We start from the raw sequence: 20,032 nt of genomic DNA, 5'->3' as shown, positions 1-20,032 counted from the left end.
CATGGTATGGCCTCTCTGTATTCGAGTCTACCCGGGACTTTCTTGAACTGTTAAACCTGCTTCTTGATAGCAATACACTGTCTCAGGATAGAAACTGAATAATAATTTGTATTTTTTTGTTTCAAATGAATAATAAAAAGTAACTTCAAATATCTATTTTTCAGCCACAGAAGAAAGTGAGTCCTGCTTTGTCCAGCCCAAACCACGTGCACAGGGAAGAGAATCTACTTTGTGTGGCAAAGTACAAAAGGAAAGCCTTCCTCCATTAGAGAAGCTCAGGATCTCAGCCGCATCCACAGCTAATGGTGTTCAGTTCCTCCCTGAACAGCCTCTGGCAAAGGAGGCTGCAGACCCACCAGGAACCACAGAGGAAACTCAGCCTCTGGAGGGACTGAAGGGGTCTGAGCCACCTCAGCCAGGTGGCAAAGATGGTGCTCCAGGAGCAGGAGGAAAGGAGGAGGATGTGGAAGCAGCGACAGAGGCTCCGCCTTTGAAAGGAAGTGCTGAGACTGAACCTTTAGGAGCGGAAGCCAAAGGTCAGCCTTTGATAACAGCGGGAGAAAGGGACTCTGTGCAAGGTACTGAGGATCCACAAGCTGCTGGAGAGATTACGCCTCTAGGAACAGCTGAGAGAGTTCCTCTGGAAGCAGCCAGAGAGCCAGGATCTCAAGAAGCTGGGGGAAACGGTGAACAGTCCCAACTCCCAGAGACAGTTACCAAGGAGACAGAATCTCCGGAGATATTGGAAGGCAGTCAGCCTGTGGAAACAGCTCAGACGCAGCAACTTCAAGAAACAGTGGGAGAAGATGAGCAGTCCCAACTTGTAGAAACAGTTCCCAAGGAGAATGCATCTCTGCAAGTATCGGACGGAAGTCAGTCTGTGGGAGCTGAGGAAAAAAACCAACTTCAGGAGACGCTGGGGAAAGATGAGCAGTCTCAGCTTCGAGAAACGATGCCCAGAGAGCATGGCGGACTGGAAGTGTCGGACGGAAGCCAGTCTGTGGGAGCCGAGGAAGAGAAGCAACTTCAGGAAACGCTGGGGAAAGATGAGCAATCCCAGCTTCGAGAGACGATTCCCAGAGAGCATGGCGGACCGGAAGTGTCGGACGCAAGTCAGTCTGTGGCGACAGCTGTAAAGGCTGATTCACTCTATAAAACTCCCGAAGGTCCTGGGAACATGCAGAAGATCCAACCTGAAAGAACAGTTGGAAGCATGGAACAGCCGGCAGGAATTCTAGAGACAGGGGCGAAGGTGGAAATGGCCAGGAAAATTCACACTGACGAAGAGGACCAACACATTGAAGGTAAAAGTCATGCTGTCAGATCAGGTTGTTTAGACGTGCTCCATAGGAGATCATCTCTGGGGGGGTGGGGGAGGCTGACACACAGCTCCCCCACCCCGGAGTCTCTCAGTGGTTGAAGTTCCCGTTACCCAAACTAAAAAGGCTTCCAGGCTTGAACAACAGGCACTTGCCTTTCCAGCAAAAGTTTTCTAAAGGATAGTCTTTAGAAAAGTATCTAGATTTTTAACCTAGTTTCATCGTTAAATGAAATGGGATATTGAAGGGATGTTAAAATTTCTGAATTTTTCCAAGTTCACTCTTCATCAGGCCCCATGTATGGTATGAGGATCCAAAGTAAAGATGGTCAGTGGAGGAACTGACTTTTTTAAATATATAATTTTATTTATGTATTTATTTTTGGTTGCACCGGGTCTTTGTTGTGTGCGGGCTTTCTCTAGTTGCAGCCAAGTGGAGGCTACTCTCTATACTTGCAGTGCACAGGCTTCTCTTACTGTAGTGGCTTCCCTTGTTGTGGGGCACAGACTCTAGGTGAGCTGGCTTCAGTGGTTATTGCTCGTGGGCTTAGTTGCTCCATGGCATGTGGTATCTTCCCAGATCAGGGATCAAACCGGTGTCCCTGTATTGCAAGGGTCCTAACCACTGGATCATCAGGGAAGCCCAGGAACTGACTTTTTAATGAAAGAACACACAAATAATGCCTCTTAGAGTGTCATTTTCATCGTTGTAATTTTATCCTTAGAAATTACTGTCAATCTCCCCCTGTCCTCCTTCTCTTTTTATCTTTATGAGAAGACTAGAGAAATGTACTATGTCTTAGCAAATGGTATTTTTAAAACATGTACCTTACCTGTATAAAGAAAATGGAATCTCTACCGTTCTTTATTGGAGTTACAATTTAACAATTCTTCTGGGGCAGGATTTACATTTTGGTAAATTTTAACTTCACCTTACAGTAGAATTAACTGAAACATTCATCTATTTCTTAATTCTTTCCCTTGTTAATGCAGCAGTTTTTGAGAGTCTAATCATTTGCTTGGTGCCCAGTACAGGAGTAAGGGATAGTCCCTGTTCTCAAGGGGCTCACAGTCTAGTGGGGGAGAAGGCAGAATTTAAACAAAATACCACAATCTATTGAGGTGAGTGCTTTAATGAAGGTGTATTAAAGTGCTCTGGGAATCAGAAGGCAGAAGCAAGTAAAAGCACATATTTGTTACATAACCTTGGCACACTCAAGTCTTTGGGGCCTAGGATGATGACAGTGGGTGAATTGAAGGGCACATGTAATGTTGTGGGGAGCCCCAGGGACCTTGGTAAACAGGAGCACAATCCTATCAAAAGAGGCAGCTGCTTCTTGGCTCTATTCAAAGCATAGGGGCCAGTGTTACCCGAACTGACTTCTTAGGGAAACATTTGTATGTGCAATACCCGGACTTTTAATGTTTCAGCTCTTTTGAAAGTTTGATGACTGTTTTCTTTGAATACCAGAATGACCAAACAAGACAGGTTGCTGGGCACCCCTAGACCATATTTTGAACTTTCTATTTGTAATATGTTCTGCCATCACTTACTGGGTAATTCTGCATCCTGATTTTATATAACAGAGTGCCAAGACTCAGAAACATTAAGTGACATCAGCCCTCTGAGGACCTGAGAGACCCAGGGTGATGGCCTTTCTTGACATTCCCAGAGAAACCTACTGTTTAGACTTAAAGAGTAAGGGCTGCCCTTGTTGGAAACCAAGTTTGGGGCACTTGGTTGTTAATGCTAAATAAGTATCTCTTAATATCCCCTTTGGTTAATTTTCCAGGTGAGACAGGAGAAACGGTTGAAACAGAGATGGAGAGTGAGAAAGTCAGTGAAGAGGCTGAAACAAAAGAAGAAGAAACAGGAGAAGCCGTGGATCTTTCAGCAGCCACACAGATAGGTATGGATGGAAGGGTGAAGGGACACAGCATGTTATAACAGAGAAGACAGAAAACTGCAGTGAAGTTGTGGTTACAGATGGTATATCTTTCAACATCGACATGTTTTATACAAGGAAAATGTGGTATCATGTTCTTGATTACATTGTTCCATAGAACTGCTAAGCTGTAAATGGTTTTCTTAGCTACTTAGAATTCAGAACTACAGTAGCCAGAGCCAGTACTGACTAGAGTATATATTCATTTAAGAGTGTGAGGGCATTTTCTTCATTGTGGCAATGGGTCCATTCAGTGTAGAAAAGTGAGACCCTAAAAGAAAACATACACCTTTAAGTACAGGTGGCTGGAGAAAGGAGTTAAGTGAATTTTAGGCAGCTCATGATAATGAAATCACACAGAATTAGGATGGAAGAAGAATGATCAATAACAATGGGGCAAATTACACCTAGTATTTCTTTCCTATCACAGAATTGAAAGCTAGTCGGAACCTGGCAAAGTGTGTCATTTAATTACCTTCTTACCTTAAGTCTATCTACTACCAAGGATCCTTAATGATCATGGTGTATGAAAAAAGGTAACAAAATTCTTGTAAAAGGAATACAGACTCTGGTACTGTTATAAAATTAGGCATTTTTCACAATGAAAGGCTACACCTTTTTAATGTGCCATTTTGAATCATCTAGTGATTTTATATGTATGTGAGGTGTTTCAATTGCTGTTATTCCTTTAACTGACATTAAAGGTATTTTAAATTGACTTTTAAATGTATTTCAGAGGCAACAAACAGCAAGAATTAAAAACTAGATTTGTTGCCTATTTGGAGTCTATTCCTTGGGCTCTATTTTTTTTTTAAAGGGTACTTTGATTTAATATTAGGCTTTAGAGGTGGGAAAGAGCTAAAAAAATCAAGATTTTAAAACCATTTATAATATTTCATTAATGTTAAAATGATATATCATAGAAAGTCACCTTTCAAGAATTCCTCCAAAGTTGCCAAGGGATTTTGGTAAATTACTATCTGTGATTATATGTGAATAAGAATAATGATAGCAATCTTTTTCACCAGTGAGTGCCTTGTGCTTATACCAGGATAGAATTATATTCTGGACACATTTGGTATCTTTATCTTATTTGTAAATATATAGTTTAAGGATAACTTCTCAGATGAATTAACTAGACTCTTTTACTTTAGCTTCTGTATTAAACTATGAAGATGATGTAATTAATTTTAAGAACATAGAATAGAGGGAAGAATTATCTTTACTCTGATTTTAATGTTTTTATGTTCCTGACTTTAAAGAGTTGAATTGAGGTAGGTAACAAGAGGAGTTACTTGAGTAGATGACCTCATCCTGTCTGCAAAATAAAGAAGCTGGATTGTGATTTTATTGAGAAGAAGGACTATTTTATGTGTCTTTGAATTCATGCGTTTTACTCTTTTAATGGAAAAGATGGGTGCTTTCATGAAAATGATGGGTGCTTGATAAGTATTTGTCAAATCAATAAGTGAATAACAAGTACCAGGGTTCCCATTTATACTTACTTCATTAAAAAAATATTTAAAATATGGATTTGTGTGATTCTAATGTTTTCATTCCAAAGCTGGTCAAGCTTAGTAATAATGCCTTTAATGCCTTTAATGTGGTTACTAAGACATTTTTAGAAATTGTTCTTATTCTTTTAGATAATATTAATACATTTAAATTAAAAACCTAGAAAGAAAATTGAAATGTTCCATAATATTTGAATATTCCAAAATTAAAATATTCCATCTAAATAATCTAATTAATTTTTTTAAACAAAATTAAAGTAATAATTGCCTGTAGTAAAATTCAAATAATACAGAAAGGTATGAAAAGTTGTTCCCCCCATGTCCTTTAGTCCTTCTATGAAAAGATAATAAAGCTTCTTGCCTCTGATTCTTCCATAAGAAAGTAATGTATATGCCAGGCTATATGGATATGCTAAAACAGAAGTGTGTGTGTACACATCTACATTTTAAAATGCAAATGAGAATTTATTTAGCCCTTATATTATGAAAAAGTGCGTATAAAACCACAAAATCATCCTTTCCTATGCTAAAGTTTTCTTTCTTTTGCCTAAAACTGATATATCATAGCAAAGTACACTCTGATTCTTAGTCCCCAGACTTTGAGAGAAGTTTATTAATTTTGCTTCCAGATTCAAAATGCAGAAGCTGGATTAAGACTTGAGCTATTTAAAATGAATTAATAGAAAAACTACCATCAGAAAAAAAAAAAGAAAAACTACCATCAGGGCTGGATTTTCTTGCTATTTTTGTTTTTTAAGTTTTTATTGAATTTGTTACAACATTGCTTCTGTTTTATGTTTTGGTTTTTTGGCTGAAAGGCATGTAGGGTCTTACTTCCCCGACCAGGGATTGAACCCACACCCCCTGCATTGAAAGGTGAGGCTTAACCACTGGGCTGCCAGGAAGTCCCCAGGACTGAATTTTCTAATTCCAGGATAATGTATAGCCACTTTGTAGCCGAGTGTGTGTTCTGTTTAGATGATTGCAGACTTTTCCATATGTAACTGGGAAGGAAATGGTGAACAAATGATTTGTCAGCTGGCATCCACATTTGGACTGCAAGGAGATCAAACCAGTCAATCCTAAAGAAATCAACCCTGAATATTCATTGGAAGGACTGATGCTGAAGCTCCAATACTTTGGCCACCTGATGCGAAGAACTGACTCACTGCAAAAGACCCTGATGCTGGTCTGAAGGCAGGAGAAGAGGAAGACAGAGGATGACATGGTTGGATGGCATCACCAACTAGATGGACATGGGTTTGAGCACATTCTGGAAGCTGGTGATAGACCTGGAAGCCTGGCGTGCTGCAGTCCACAAGGTTGCAAAGAGTCGGACACAATTGAGTGACTGAACTGAACTGATCCCCATTAGGGGGCAAACGTTGGCATTTATCGACAGGGGGTGCCAGTTACCAATCTAGGAATTCCCCAATCCAGACTCCAGACTCTTGGTCAGAGGTGCTCTGTATCATCTCCTGGGGGACCCACAGGATAGGACTGTGAGACCAACCTGTGACCTCACTGCTTTTTCCATTCAAACTTTGAAGTAAGAATCTTAACATAGCTAACAGCCTTGAGCAATCAAAACACCCACATCATTTATTTTTTAATTTTTTGGCCATGCAGAATGGCTTGTGGTATCTTAGTTCTCTGACTGGGGATCGAACCTGGGCCCTTGGCAGTGAAAGCACGGAGTCCTAACCACTGGACTGCCAGGGAATTCCCGCACATCATTCTTTTTGTTTTTTCTATTCTTTTCTTCACACATCATTCTTAACAGATGCTTTATTCCACACTTGGCCTTGAGTCAAGAATGGCTTTTAAAGGAAAAAAAGTTTTTTTTCCACACTGAAGTAATCAAAGAGTGTTGGATGGTCATAGTCAAATAATATGTGCTCTTTTGGCAAATACAATAGATGGTCAGAGTGTCTAACATTACAAGCATCTCATCATTATAAAGCTAATTTGGTGACCCAATTCTGAATTGTTTCACAATGTCAACATTGTGAACATCATAAAGCTGTTTCATGTAGCCCATGTGCCTCTATTGGGTAAAAGGAGAGTGATCCTCTAATAGCAAGGCAGGGCTGTGTCTGAAAAGTTGAAAGCCTTTGCTCAGAAAGTGTCATTTCATCTAAAATTTTGTCAGCTCCTCTCGTCCCCAGAGCTTATAAAGTTAAGGAGTGAGACTGGCTGTAATCTCAAGGTTTTAATTGAATGAACAGAATCAGTATAATCTCAGAGAGCCGTTGACAGATACGGACTTTCTCTTTTCAGTTCTTGTTACTTCCAGCAAAAGTTAAGGAATTCCCTGGCAGTACTAACCCACATGAAATCAAATTGGAGACCTTCAGCTTTACTTCAGAAACACCACCCAGCAAATGTATTGGGCAATAGCTGAGATATTGCAAGCTAACAATCATATCATTATTTCTGCACCTACTGAAAGAAGTCTGCAGATGTCAAAGCCAGGCTTTAACAACTGTTGAAAGTCGAAGAGGGGCCAGTGTGTATTATGTTTGTCTAAATTACCCTTTCAGTTTAATAGTGTGCAATTGATGTGAGTAAACACACAACTCTATCCATTACTAGGACAGAGATCTGCCTGCCTCACCGGTTTCCAGAAAGAGTTCTGAGAAACCAGTTAGGGACCATGATTTTGAAGTCTGTCTCATTTTTTTCCTCCCCCCCCCCCCCCCACCCCCCGGGGGAGGGGGTGAAGTTAAAAAGGATAGTTTTGTTACTTTGCCAGGCATAAGAGGAAACAGATGGGCTCCTGCCTGGGTGTCCCCCACCCCAGAGGATTTGATGAGGGATTTTGTAACAATGTTCAAAGGCAGGGTCTGTGACAAGTCTCTGGTGTGTGCAGGGCTGGCACTCCCTTAATCTTGTCTCAGGTGGCTGACCTCCTAATCTTTTACATTTTTTTTTTCCTTGTAAAATATAGATTGTTGTCGTTTAGTCTGCTAAGTTGTGTCTGACTCTTTTGTGACCCCATGGACTGCAGCCTGCCAGGCTCCTCTGTCCATGGGATTTCTCAGGCAAGGATACTAGAGTGGGGGACTTCCCTGGTGATCAGGTGGTTGGGAATCTGCCTGCCAGTGCAGGGGACACTGGTTCAACCCCTGGTCCGGGAAGATTCCAGTGCAGCAGAGCCACTAAGCCTGTGTATGCCACAGCTACTGAGCCTGCCCTCTAAAGCCCGTGTTCTGCAACAAGAGAAACCACCGCAGTGAGAAGGCCGAGCACTGAAGCTAGAGTAGCCCTGACTTGTTGCAATTAGAGAAAGTTCGAGCACAGCAATGAAGACCCACTGCAGCCAAAAATAAATAAATAAAATTTAATAAATAAATAAAGAATACTGGAATGGGTTGCCACTTCCTTCTCCAGGGGATCTTCCCCACCCAGGGGTCAAACCCACACCTGCATTGCAGGCAGTTTCTTTACCACTGAGCCACCAGGGAAACCCAAAATGCAGTTCTAAAATTTTTCTTAACAAAATAGAAGTAACTATCAAGATATAATAATTCATACTATCATATAAATTTATGAAAAAAATAATGGATATTATATTGAATCAGTATATGTGATCCTGATCCCAAATACTTAAGAAAAATTCTTCAGTGACAGAAGAGGAGGCTGTCCACTGCAGCTGTGTAGCTGTCCAGGGGCTTTGGGCTGGGAGGGTGTTTCAGCCCAGCACCTCACCAGGAAGTCATAAGGTTCAAAGGTGAACTCATGGCAGTTCAGTTTGGGGACTAACTAAAAGTTTATTTTCCACTGTAGTTATTTAGTGGATCACTATGGATTTGCTTCAAGTTTTCTGGATATCAGAGCTTTGTTAAAGAGTTTTTTTTTTTTTTGGAGGGGTAAAAACACTGCTTTTATCTAAGTACTTGTGACACAGTGACTGCTTTGGTAATAATCACAGGAAAGAATTCCTTTACCATTAAAATTTTTTTCTTAGTAAAAAATGGATTTATGTTCATATTAGAAACTTCAGAAAATATAAACTTTAAAAGGAGGAAATCTAAACATTACACATAATTCAGTCAAAAATCATGTTGATGTACCTGAGGGATTACTATCTTTTTTAGTGTTGCAATAGCAAACTAGCCAAGGCACAACTATTAATAGAACTTTGTCTACTGAATCACTGAGCATAGTACTTCTGAATTTTCCTCATTGGAATCTATTGGAGATAGTAGGTTACAGAGAATGTTTCAATAACACTTGCTAAAAAAAAAAAAAGAAGAAGAAAAAAACAAAATAAGGAAAAGAAAAACAAATCAATAACACTTGCTATATTAGTAAATATTTATTAGTGTTACAGAGCAATTATGCCCAGGCATATTAGCACTTAGCTGGCTACAATTTATGAGAACTAATTTTCTGATATCTTAGAAACACTGAAACTAAAGTTTTTATTTGAAGTTATTTTTTAATGCTTTCTAATTGTTGACCAAATGTTAGCAAAAAGATTGTTAAGCCCTTTAGAGCAGGGAAAGTACTTTACAGAGCTTAGTACAAATTTCACATTCTGAATACTTGTTGATGCTATTTATTAATAAATGCTCTTTATTCTTATATAATCATGATAATTTCCTCAGAACTGAGTATAATTGGCTATAGGGAAAATACGGCCAAAATTTTTATAAAATTGTTTTGTACTGCTGGTTCAGTATTAACAATTTTGATGGAATGTTACTAGAAATAAAGTGTTGGAAAGTTTCTCTATGTGAATTTTTGTTATAGAAACATATTACTTTTGACTTGTGTCCTTGAGAAAGAAAAACATTTTTAAAATCACACATTCCATCAAAGGTAAGGAGTGTAACAGGGAAATATGGGTGACTCTTTAGACATCTTGTGATCATTTGTTTAATTACACACTTCAAAGAGATTGCTGTGTAGGTTTGAAAGGCTGACATGCAGCGTGTTCCTTTTCACATTGAACACTATCATAATTTTCCTTAAGTGTGGGAAGAAGACTCAAAATCCCAACCCAGCCACTAACAAAGCAATCAACTTGGATACTAGCATTTTATTTCCAGTTTTCTCATTGCAGAGTTAGAATCTGAAGTCATGACTTATCTATAAGGATGCCCCTTGGACCCTTATTGGTCAATTTTATTTGATTTCCTGCCTACAGTGATTGGTTTAGGAATTGGTCCTTATCCTGGGCTGGACCAATCAGAAGCTTCTCAGACTTTCCTGCCTGCCTTTCTGCTGGGATTGGTACCTTGGTGGTCTCTACATTGAGCCAGCAGCATCTTCCCTTTGAGACAGATGGAGCCGGGAGATTTTTGGAACACACATACCTAAAGTCAGCTGTACTCTGGATTTCTCTGTTACATGATCCTATGAATTCCTCTTTTTTTCCTTTTTATACACGTTTGAGTTGGGTTTTTGTCACATACAAAGTCTTAATACTAAAAGCAGAAAGAAATGTCTTATACATAAGTTGGAGAAAATATTAAATACAAGAGCAGAAATTAATGCTAAAGATAAGAATAAACAAAAAATGATTCTTTAAATAGATTCATAAAATGGGTAAACTTCTGGACAAGGCTGATTTAAAAAATAGCACAAATAAACTATTAGATGAAAAGAAGGCATTGAATACAGATGCAAGAGATTAAAAGGTGAAATTTAGATGAAGTGTGCAAATTCTATAACAAGGTAAATGACCAAAACTGACTGAAGACTAGAAAATCTGAATGTTCCTGTTACCATTAAAGAAATTGAATCAGTAATTTAAAATTTTTCCCAAAGAAAATATCAAGCTCCAGCAGTTTTATAGGTAAACTCCATCACACATTCAAGGATATTTACGATGAACTCTTACGTAAAAGAAGAAAGCCAGTTTCACGGATGAACATAACTGTAAAGATCCTAAACAAAATACCTCATTCTGAATTTGAGTGTATGAAATATGTTATAAATATGTATGTTGAACAAGGTGAATTTATCTAGGAATGAGAGTTGGTTCTATAGTATAAAAAACTCATTACTATGGGTGTATTTTACCATTATTAGCAAACTGAGAAAAATATGATGATCTCACTGTAGTTGTTTCTAAGTTGTGTCTGACTCTGTGACCTCATGGACTGTAGCCCACCAAGCTACTCTGTCCTAGGCAAGAATACTGGTGGTGGTTGTTCAGTTGCTCAGTCATGTCCAACTCTGCGACCCCATGGACTGCAGCATGCCAAGCTTCCCTGTCCTTCACTATTTCCCAGAGTTTGCGCAAATTCATATCCACTGAGCCACTGATGTCATCTAACAATCTCGTCCTCTGTTGTCCTCTTCTCCTCCTGCCTTCAATCTTTCCCAGCATCAGGGTCTTTTCCAGAGTTGGCTCTTTGCATCAGGTGGCCAAAGTATTGGAGTTTCAGCTTCATTATGAGTCCTTTCAATGTCTATTCGTGGTTGATTTATTTTAGGATTGACTGGTTTCATCTCTAGTCTTCTCCAGCACCACAGTTTGAAAGCATCAATTCTTCGGGCTCAGCCTTCTTTATAGTCCAACTCTCACATCTGTACATGACTACTACCATAGCTTTGACTATACAAACCTTTGTCGGCCAAGTGATGTCTCTGCTTTTTAATATGCCGTCTAAATTTGTCATGGCTTTCCTTCCAAGGAGCAAGCGTCTTTTAATTTCCTGGCTGCAGTTACCGTCCACAGTGATTTTCGAGCCCAAGAGAACAAAGTCTGTCATGGTTTCCACTTTTTCCCCTTTTATTTGTCATGAAGTGATGGGACTAGAGGCCATGATCTTAAGTTTTTTTCTTCTTCTTAATGTTGATAGTCCTTACGACATTACTTTGAGAAGGTGCAATTATTATCTTTCAGGAAACTGAGACTTAAAAGAGGTTAAATAATTAGCTGAAGGTCATAGAGCTAATAAGTGGTAGATCCGGGCCTTGAAGCCTGCTGGAATTACTCCAAAGTCTGTGGTCTTAAAACTGCTCTTCAGAAGTGCTTCTAACATTATCTTTTGGTGACCAAACTTTACAAATTAGCAAGACATTTCTAAAACAACTTGAAACAAATAGGTATGTAAAATGTTACATGTGTAAGTAAGAATGTTACAGCACACTGATATGGTAATTTTGTAAACATGGAATTGTTTGGACAATGGTTAAACTCACCTAAGGTATATCTACATAAAAGAAGTCTGCAACAGCTTTAAAAATGAGGTAGATCAATATGTATCTATATGGAAAACCTTCAAGACAAGAAGAAAGCAATCTGTAGAATAATATATACAGTAAAGCTCCATTTATATAAATAAGTCAAAACCAAACTAGAAGACCAAATATGTAATGGATAGAAAACTATCTGCTGGTTACACTCACTCAGAATCCTCAGCAGTGGTTGTCTTTGGGGAGGTGAGTGAAATAGACAGTGAGTGAAGGGAACTTTTACTTCTTCAATCTATAAAATTCTGTATTGGAATTTATTCTACAACAAGGAGGTATTCATGTAGTAGTTTCTATGTGAAAAGACTTCAAAGAACAAACATAAAATGGTTATACAGAGCCTTTACAACAGTGTAAAAATGTAAAGTCAGAAGTAAACTTTGAGAAAAAATATTTGAGAGTTTAAACTTAATAGTTTCTTCACCTTTATTTAGGTAATGTAATTTAATATCTAAATTAAACTGTTAAAAAATCAGTGAATGGAATAACACCAAGGAAAATCTGCATGCTATTTTATTTCCACTAGAAAAATATTATCTATATAAAATTTGGTCCAGTTTCTTCTCCTTTATCTCTGCCATTCAAATTTAAATGCTTTAATTTTATTCCAGTAAAAATCACATATCTGACATAATAAAATACTTCACATCATTAAATTAATAGGGTTTAGTTGAATTAGGTGTGCTCTTTCTTATTTCTTAGGAATAGTAGCTCATCTTTCCTACATGTTATTTCCTTCTACTTTTATTCTTCTGAGTTAACTAAGTAAGGCATGTCTGTTTTCCCACATCCAGCAATACAAGTGTTATAGAAGTGTAGTTTATAACATTAGTAACTAGATTCATCATTAATCTTCAATTCATGTTCAGTTCTCCTTATTATATGGTATTTCCATAATATCTCCAGATACTTCAACCTTACCCTTTCCAACAAAGATTAAGCCATTAAGTTTAAAAATACTATTAAATTTCCAAACTAAATAACACTTGGCCCACTTAGAGGGATGCTGTCGTGAGAGGTCCTTGCACAGCTATTGCTTCGATCTCAACACGGCCTCCCTGTTGGGAAAACAACAGATTAAGAGGGCACCATAATACCTACTGAAAACATATGCATTTTTAACATTAAACTTTTCAAAGAAGGAAAGGAGGGGGCACACTCACCAAGAATCACTAAGAAGAGGCTAGGCCACTGTGCTCAGCATGTTCATTTATGTTAGCTCATGTGACTCCCCTAGCAGCTCTGTTATCAGAGTCCTCTCAGTGCAGAGGATGAGACACTGAGGCTTAGAGAGGTTGTTTAACCCATCCCAGAACACAAAGCCAAGTGGCAGAGGTTCAGACCCATGTCTTCTGCCAAGTTCAGAGCTCCTTCTATCTCATTCTGTATCTTAATAAATACTGATCACTCCAAGTAACAGTCAAAGCAACAAAAATACCATTCACAGAGGCTAAATTTCTTTGGTGGAAAATTTCCAGTAGAAGTCCATGAGAACTGCTTTTTTATAAGTAGAAATATCGTACTGCTAAGGGGGCATAGGAAGTGCTTCTAGTTCAATTAGAAAACCAAAGTAAGAACGGTGAGAAATCTATGAGCCATTGTTTTTCAGATGATTTTTTCTAATGGAAAGTCTAGTGTTTTTTGTTGTGGGCCAAGCCATGAAGCTTGTGGGATCTTAGTTCCCCAACCAATGATCAAACCCAGGCCCTCAGAAGTGAAAGCACGGAGTCCCAACCACTGGACTGCCGGGGCATTTCCTAAATTTTTTATTATATGATAGAAAATTAAAATTTTAACTGTAGAACTCACAGACCTGGCTCAATTTATAGTCATTAAGTAACAGCAAAACAATACAGCTGCTGTTTTACTTCTCATAAGTAAAATGATTCTGTTGTATTCACATTCATGTGTGGCCTTGATTTAAAAAAAAAAGATTTATTTATTATATTTAGCTGTGCTGAGTCTTCACTGATGCAAGGGCTATTCTCTAGTAGTGACGTGTATGGGCTGCTCTCTAGTTGCGGTGTACGGGCTTCTCATGGCGGTGGTTTCTCTTGTGCAGCACAGTATCTAGGCACGCAGGCTCAGTAGTTTTGGCACACGGGCATAGCTGCCCCGTGGCATGTAGGATCTTCCCAGACCAGCGACTGAACACATGTGCCCTGCACTGGCCAGTGGACTCTTACCATTAGGTCACCAGGGAAGCTTGTGGCCTTGATCTTTAATTTTCTTAATTTTTAAGACAAATGTGTACTTACTTTGGGCAAAGCAGCAACCTGGTAAGCAGCTCTCGCAGGAAAACTACTCTGAAAATCTAATTTAAAAGAATTTCATTTTAGTTTTTTCAGATACTATACTGTAATTCAACACTGCAGGATCAAGAATCTGGTAAGTGATCCAGATCTATGTTAGTTCTTAGATACAAGCAACATTGGAAAAAAGAAGCTCATGTTCATATTTGTTTGACAAAATACTTTGCCATGAGTCCCATGATACTTAATATTCTTAAAAATATCTTAGCTTTCTGGGAAAAAAATGAAAATATATACTCTGCAGAATCTGTTCTAACATGCGTGCTTACATGCTGTATTAACTCATTTAAAATTCCAACCTTACAAGATGTTATCCACATTTAGGATATGAGGAAACCAAGGCACAGAAATATTAACTAACCAGTTAATGGTTCTGAGAGAGGACAGATCGTGGCTGGACCTCATCACAGCAATAATAAATGCAGTCATGTGTTGAAAAATGATTAGGAGAGTACAGAAAACCTGAGGAGGATGTAATAAAATTAAGCTTAAGGAAAAAGGATTTGTCTGGTTGCAGTATGTTTTTCTAGGGAATGCAATAGAAATGTCTTGGATCTTTTTCATGGGGATACACTTCACGTTTCTAATCAGCTATTCATTCTTTTAGGACAGGATCTATGACCATTTCTTTAACCTCGCCCAACATTCTTAATATATTGCTATTGTTTAGTTGCTAAGTCGTGACCCCATGGACTGTAGCTCACCAGGCTCCTCTGTCCATGGGATTTCCCAGGCAAGAATACTGGAGTGGGCTGCCATTTCCTTCTCTAGAGGATCTTCCCGGCCCAGAGATCAAACCCACCTCTCCTGCATTTGTAGGTGGATTCTTCACCACTGAGCCACCAGGAAAGCCCTTCTTAATTTATAATGGACACTTATTAAGGTTAATATATACCTTTTTAAAATGTTTATTTATTTGGCTCTGTTGGGTTTATAGTTGCCCTTCAGCATGTGGAATCTTCTGGGACCAGGGATTGAACTCGCATCCCCTGCACTGCAAGCCCTGCACTGCAACATGGGTTCTTTACTGCTGGGCCATCAGGGGAGTCCAATAGATACACTTCTTTTTAAAATGGAAAACAGTAACAAAGCCAGATAACTTACACTGTTTGTAGACATCGTTGACAGTACTGAAGTCATTTATGTCAGCCAGCAAAACAGTTGCTTTTACCACTAGGAGATATATACATTGTCATTAGGCTTGTTTAGTTATTTGGTCTGATCCAAAACATTACTTAGAAAAATGGTAGTGATGAAATAAAATTCACATTGTAAGGCAAGACAAGAAAAATGTTAACATAAAATTTCTTTTCTCTGCCTATTTAGTCCTCCTGCCTCCCCTCTAGTGTGCACTGGGTGTCTTCATAGAGCATTAGCCAGACCACTTCAACAACAGAAATACTTGTTCAACCATCAAGTTCAGTTCTTCTTGTGCTGGTGCCAGCCATGCAACTCCCTAGAACATAACTTACTTAAGAGTTTATTCATGTCACTAGCTATATTACCTGTGTTTTATTTTGCAAGATTATTGTTTCTTGCATTATCAAATGTGACTGAGTCTCCACAAAAAATAACTAGATGACTTGAAATTATTGACCTAAAATACAGTTCTTCAAGATCGATGATTATAATAGTTGTACTCTAGATATGGGAAGCAGCAAGAAGAGAGAATCGTTTCCTGGCTTCTGGCTACTATTAACAGAGCTTTAGTCCACTAACAGCACACTGAGTGACATATCAACGAAGTCTTCGCCCGACCTGGCAATGAGCATTTTTAGCCCTGTGGGACAAACTGGTCATGAAATACCTCCCAAACTTTGAAATTAAGATCAAAAGGGAGCATCCAGTTCTACAAGAATCAAGTCATTAGCCACTGTAGTCGCTGACCTAAAAACATCCTAAAAGGAATTCAGGAAGATCAGGATAAGGCACTTCGTGCTTTAGGGAAATTAGCAGAACCGGCCCCCAGATAGATATTTTCAGGAGAAAATGTTATGAATCTAGTTTTATATATGTTCCCATACCTAGCACTAAAACCATTAACTTAGCTATCTGTTGCTCATGAATAGCACTAACCTTCTGCCAAGATGTGTGCCAAGTCATATATACGCTGGCCTCTCCCCTTACCTCTTCAGAATAGTCCTCAGAGCTTTCTGCAAGACTGTCTGCCAGGTATCATCCTCAGGTTGGGTCAAATAAAATGTTCCGTTTTTTTCTTAGATTGACTACTGATTAATTTTTTACTGATATTGTGTATATGGCTCTAGATCGACTACTGATTAATTTTTCATTGGTATCGTGTCTATGGGACTGAAATTCAGCCAGCTTCAAACAACAAAAGATATGGCAGGACAAATTATCAGATGCCATGTGTTCTTTAAAAAGACCAAAAAATTATCAAACAGAAATGTGAAGTAATTTGAAGTTGCTCACCATTTGTGAAGTCACAGCCTGCTGCTTTCAGAATCTCACCGATGTTTTTAAGAGCCTGTGAACCAAGGCAAGAAAGCCCTTAGGCACTAATGCTACATGGAAGATTTAACTCAATTCAGTTAACCATCTTTTACTAATACTTCCTATGTTGCAGAGAAATCTTCCTTTTCTAGGAAATTCACTCTTCATAAGCCACCTCTATACAAGCAAACTGCCTCTTGGCTTTCTTTGATGGAATGAGTCTTTCTGAAATATAGTGAGAATTTGTCTCTTTTTGTGAGGAGAAAGACTGAAGTCTCTTCCTCAATGCTAGAATTGTGAAATTCTCAACCAATGTCAACTAAGACAAAACAGAAGTAACTACTGGGGCTCCTAATTCTGTATCACTTTCAGGAAAAGTATGAGCTAGTAAGCATTAAAACCTGTTTTCTTTGAAGCAATATTTTTAAAGAGGTTCTTTCCTTTTTCTTAAAAAACAATTATTAGTAAATTTTGTGTGCGTTTAACACTTTGGTCTTTGGAAAAACATTAGTTTTTCACTCTGTCCTTAATTTATTGTTTTTCCGATTCAGTCTTCCACTTTGACTGGTCACATTATCGTAGTTTATGATTTTAAAAAATTTAATCTTCTAAATGGGTTATACATGGATATGGCAAAAAATTCAAAAGCTACAAAAAACACACACAGTGAAAAGATGTCTTTCACCCTTACTCCCCCTCCCGAGTTTCCTTCAACAAAGGCAGCCACTAGAAAACTGTTTCTAGTTTCTTGTATATCCTTCCAGAGACAGCCAATACCTATACCAGCATAACTGTATATATCCTTAGACAGACAGACACAGGCAGAGACAAACACACACACATGGTAGCTTATTGTGCAAGATGTTCTGTATCTTGGTTTTATTATATAACAATTCATCTGGAAGATATTTCCATATTAATTTAGCTGTACAGATCTAGCAGGATTTCTTTAGCTAGTTCCTTATGATGTACACTTTAGGTTATTTTCTACCTTTGGACATCACAAATGACTCAGTGAATGTACTAAATGATAATTTAATTCTATTTATTGGATTAGAATTACACCCCCATCCTTATTAATATTTTAGGAAATATACTGCATACTGCATGTAACCTTTGATATTTCTCTCTTTCTAACAAACACTGATTTTTACTTCTGTGGTGGTGGATTATTTTTGCAGGTCATTGGCTCTAAAAAAATTTCCTAACTCATGTGGAAGTGGCAAGATGTTTTCACAATTCACAGTTGCTTTCATAATTTCCCTCCCATTTCACTGAAATGTAACAGATAAAACATTGCATTAGTTTTAGGTAAATAACATGATGATTTAATACATATATGTATTGTGAAATGATTACCACAGTAAATTTAGTTAATACCCAATAAGTCACCTTGGCAAGTAAAATCTTTTTTTTTTTAGCTTGTTAAATGATTCATCAAATTTCCAACTTTCTATTGACGTAAAACTGTCTTAAGTCAACCAATAACTTAAAAAGCATCTATCTGATAATCTCTATAAAACAAATCAGCCAAATGGATTCTTAATATTTCTCAATATGATGAAAAAGAAGTATAAAAGGGAACTTCAAATGTGGAAAATGACTCACTTGTTTAGCCTCTTCTGCCACCCCTCCTGGCACAAGCTGTCCACTTGCAGGGTCCATGCCTAGCTGTCCTGAAATGTAAATGGTCCTGTCGACTAACACAGCCTGACTGCAAAGAACAGAAATCCAATAGATGTAAAATATAAAATTTAAAACTCAATGCTAAGAGATTTCTTTGCTAAGATACAAAAAGTACAAAATATAAAATAAAAAATTGGTAACTGGAATCTTTTGCTTACTGAAAGACATTTTTAAGAAAATGGAAACCCAAGTCACAAATTGGGAGAAAATATTTGTGAAACACTTATTTAACAATGGATTTGTATTCAGAATATATAAAGAACTCTTATATAATTCAATAATATAAAGACAAACAACCCAGCAAAATATTGGGCAAATGATCTGAACAAACACCTCATAAAAGAAGACATACGAAGAGTGAAGGAGTAATGCAAACCAAAGCCACTCTACATTACACACAGTAAGACATGGCTGATTGTAAGTATGGATGAGGATGTGGAGAAAATGGGACCCTCATACTTTGTTGGTGGTTATGCAAAATAGTACACACACTTTGGAAAGTAGTTGGGAGTTTCTTAAACACTAAACAGGGAATTCTCTGGGTCCAGTAGTTAGGACTTGGCACTTTCCCTCCAGTGGCTGGGTTCAATTCCTGGTCAGGGAACTAAGATCCCATAACCAACAAAAGAAAGCACAGCCAAGCACTCAAGAAAATAAGTAATTAGACAAGGTTAATCATTGCTGAAGGGTCAAGAAGGATACACAGTTTACTTTAACTGATCATTTTTGTAGTGAGGAAACTAAATATCAGAATTAGTAACAAAATCACAGGGAAGAGCATAAGCTACACTGAGACCTGAAAGAGAGCCAAACAAATCAACTTTAAAGGCAATTAATTCTCAGATAAAAAGTCCCACCATTGTTTCTAAACATAAAACCTACCATTTTAACCATTTTTTTTCCATTTTAGCCATTTTAAGTACACATTTCAATGGCATTAAATGTTTAAAAAAATTTTTATAAAGAAACCTTAACTTCACTTTAAATTTAGAAGTAAAATCTGTTTTACCCCATTTCACGGTTATTCAGAAAATATTCTCATTTCTAATGTCCTAGTTCCCTACATTTTGTTCTCCAGCACGCTCCCAACTTTCCCCTTTTATTTCATGACGTCTCCCCTCACATCTTTTTTCCTTTATAACTTTAAATACAACTGGTAATTTTATAACACAATTGGTATTGAGTCTCTCGGTGCGTCGCCTGCTATGGTTCAGTCCCAGTGGGCACAGTGAACCCCGAGGTCCGCAGCAGCTCTGACTCGGACTAGCCCAAGCCCCAAACCCCCACCCCACACGCCCCGTGTCCCCGCTCCGGGGTCGCGACCCCAGACGCCTCGAGTCCTTCTCGGCTCCCACAGCCCTCCTGTACCTGTAGGGACCAATGGCCGCGGGGGCCTTCGCGGTGCTGATCACCCTTCTGACCAAAGACGACATGGCTAACCCTTTTCCCTTGCTCCCCTCGGAAAAAACTACGCAAAACACAGCTCTCGCTTGCGCCTAATCTGACTGACCAGCCGGGGCCAGAATCTCTGCTTTAAAGCGTCGCCGGGGGCTCGCTCGGCATTCTGGGAGTTGTAGTCTCCGTGAGACT

General features: G+C 38.4%; 2 protein-coding genes across 10 annotated transcripts in view; one reads left to right on the top strand and one right to left on the bottom strand.

Annotated features, from left to right (window-relative positions):
• ERICH5 (glutamate rich 5) overlaps positions 1–4,797 on the top strand; it is a 24,277-nt gene extending 19,480 nt beyond the window's left edge. The window contains exons 2-4 of one of the 2 annotated variants that reach the window (XM_043879360.1): positions 165–926; positions 1,047–1,304; positions 3,112–4,797. In XM_043879360.1, the coding sequence (XP_043735295.1) occupies positions 165–926; positions 1,047–1,304; positions 3,112–3,266 (1,175 nt within the window). In that variant the 3' untranslated portion in view covers positions 3,267–4,797. Of the gene's footprint in view, positions 1–164; positions 1,305–3,111 lie in introns of both variants that reach the window. The other variant, XM_043879359.1, reaches the window with a different exon arrangement.
• RIDA (reactive intermediate imine deaminase A homolog) overlaps positions 1–20,032 on the bottom strand; it is a 24,718-nt gene extending 4,686 nt beyond the window's left edge. The window contains exons 1-6 of one of the 8 annotated variants that reach the window (XM_043879366.1): positions 19,811–20,032; positions 18,365–18,470; positions 16,736–16,790; positions 15,407–15,475; positions 14,249–14,304; positions 3,407–3,535 (exon numbers count right to left, since the gene is read on the bottom strand). In XM_043879366.1, coding sequence (XP_043735301.1) covers positions 3,515–3,535; positions 14,249–14,304; positions 15,407–15,475; positions 16,736–16,790; positions 18,365–18,470; positions 19,811–19,875 — 372 coding nt within the window. In that variant the 5' untranslated portion in view covers positions 19,876–20,032 and the 3' untranslated portion in view covers positions 3,407–3,514. Of the gene's footprint in view, positions 1–1,134; positions 1,194–3,401; positions 3,536–5,608; positions 5,783–12,383; positions 13,049–14,248; positions 14,305–14,663; positions 14,765–15,406; positions 15,476–16,735; positions 16,791–18,364; positions 18,471–19,810 lie in introns of those variants that run through there. The other 7 variants (XM_043879363.1, XM_043879361.1, XM_043879368.1 and 4 more) reach the window with 7 other exon arrangements.

The sequence above is a fragment of the Cervus elaphus genome, chromosome 21, assembly GCF_910594005.1.
Source record: "Cervus elaphus chromosome 21, mCerEla1.1, whole genome shotgun sequence".
NCBI classification, from domain to species: Eukaryota; Metazoa; Chordata; class Mammalia; order Artiodactyla; family Cervidae; genus Cervus; species Cervus elaphus.
Note: the sequence above shows the minus strand (reverse complement) of the source record. Positions and strands in the feature narration are given on the sequence as shown.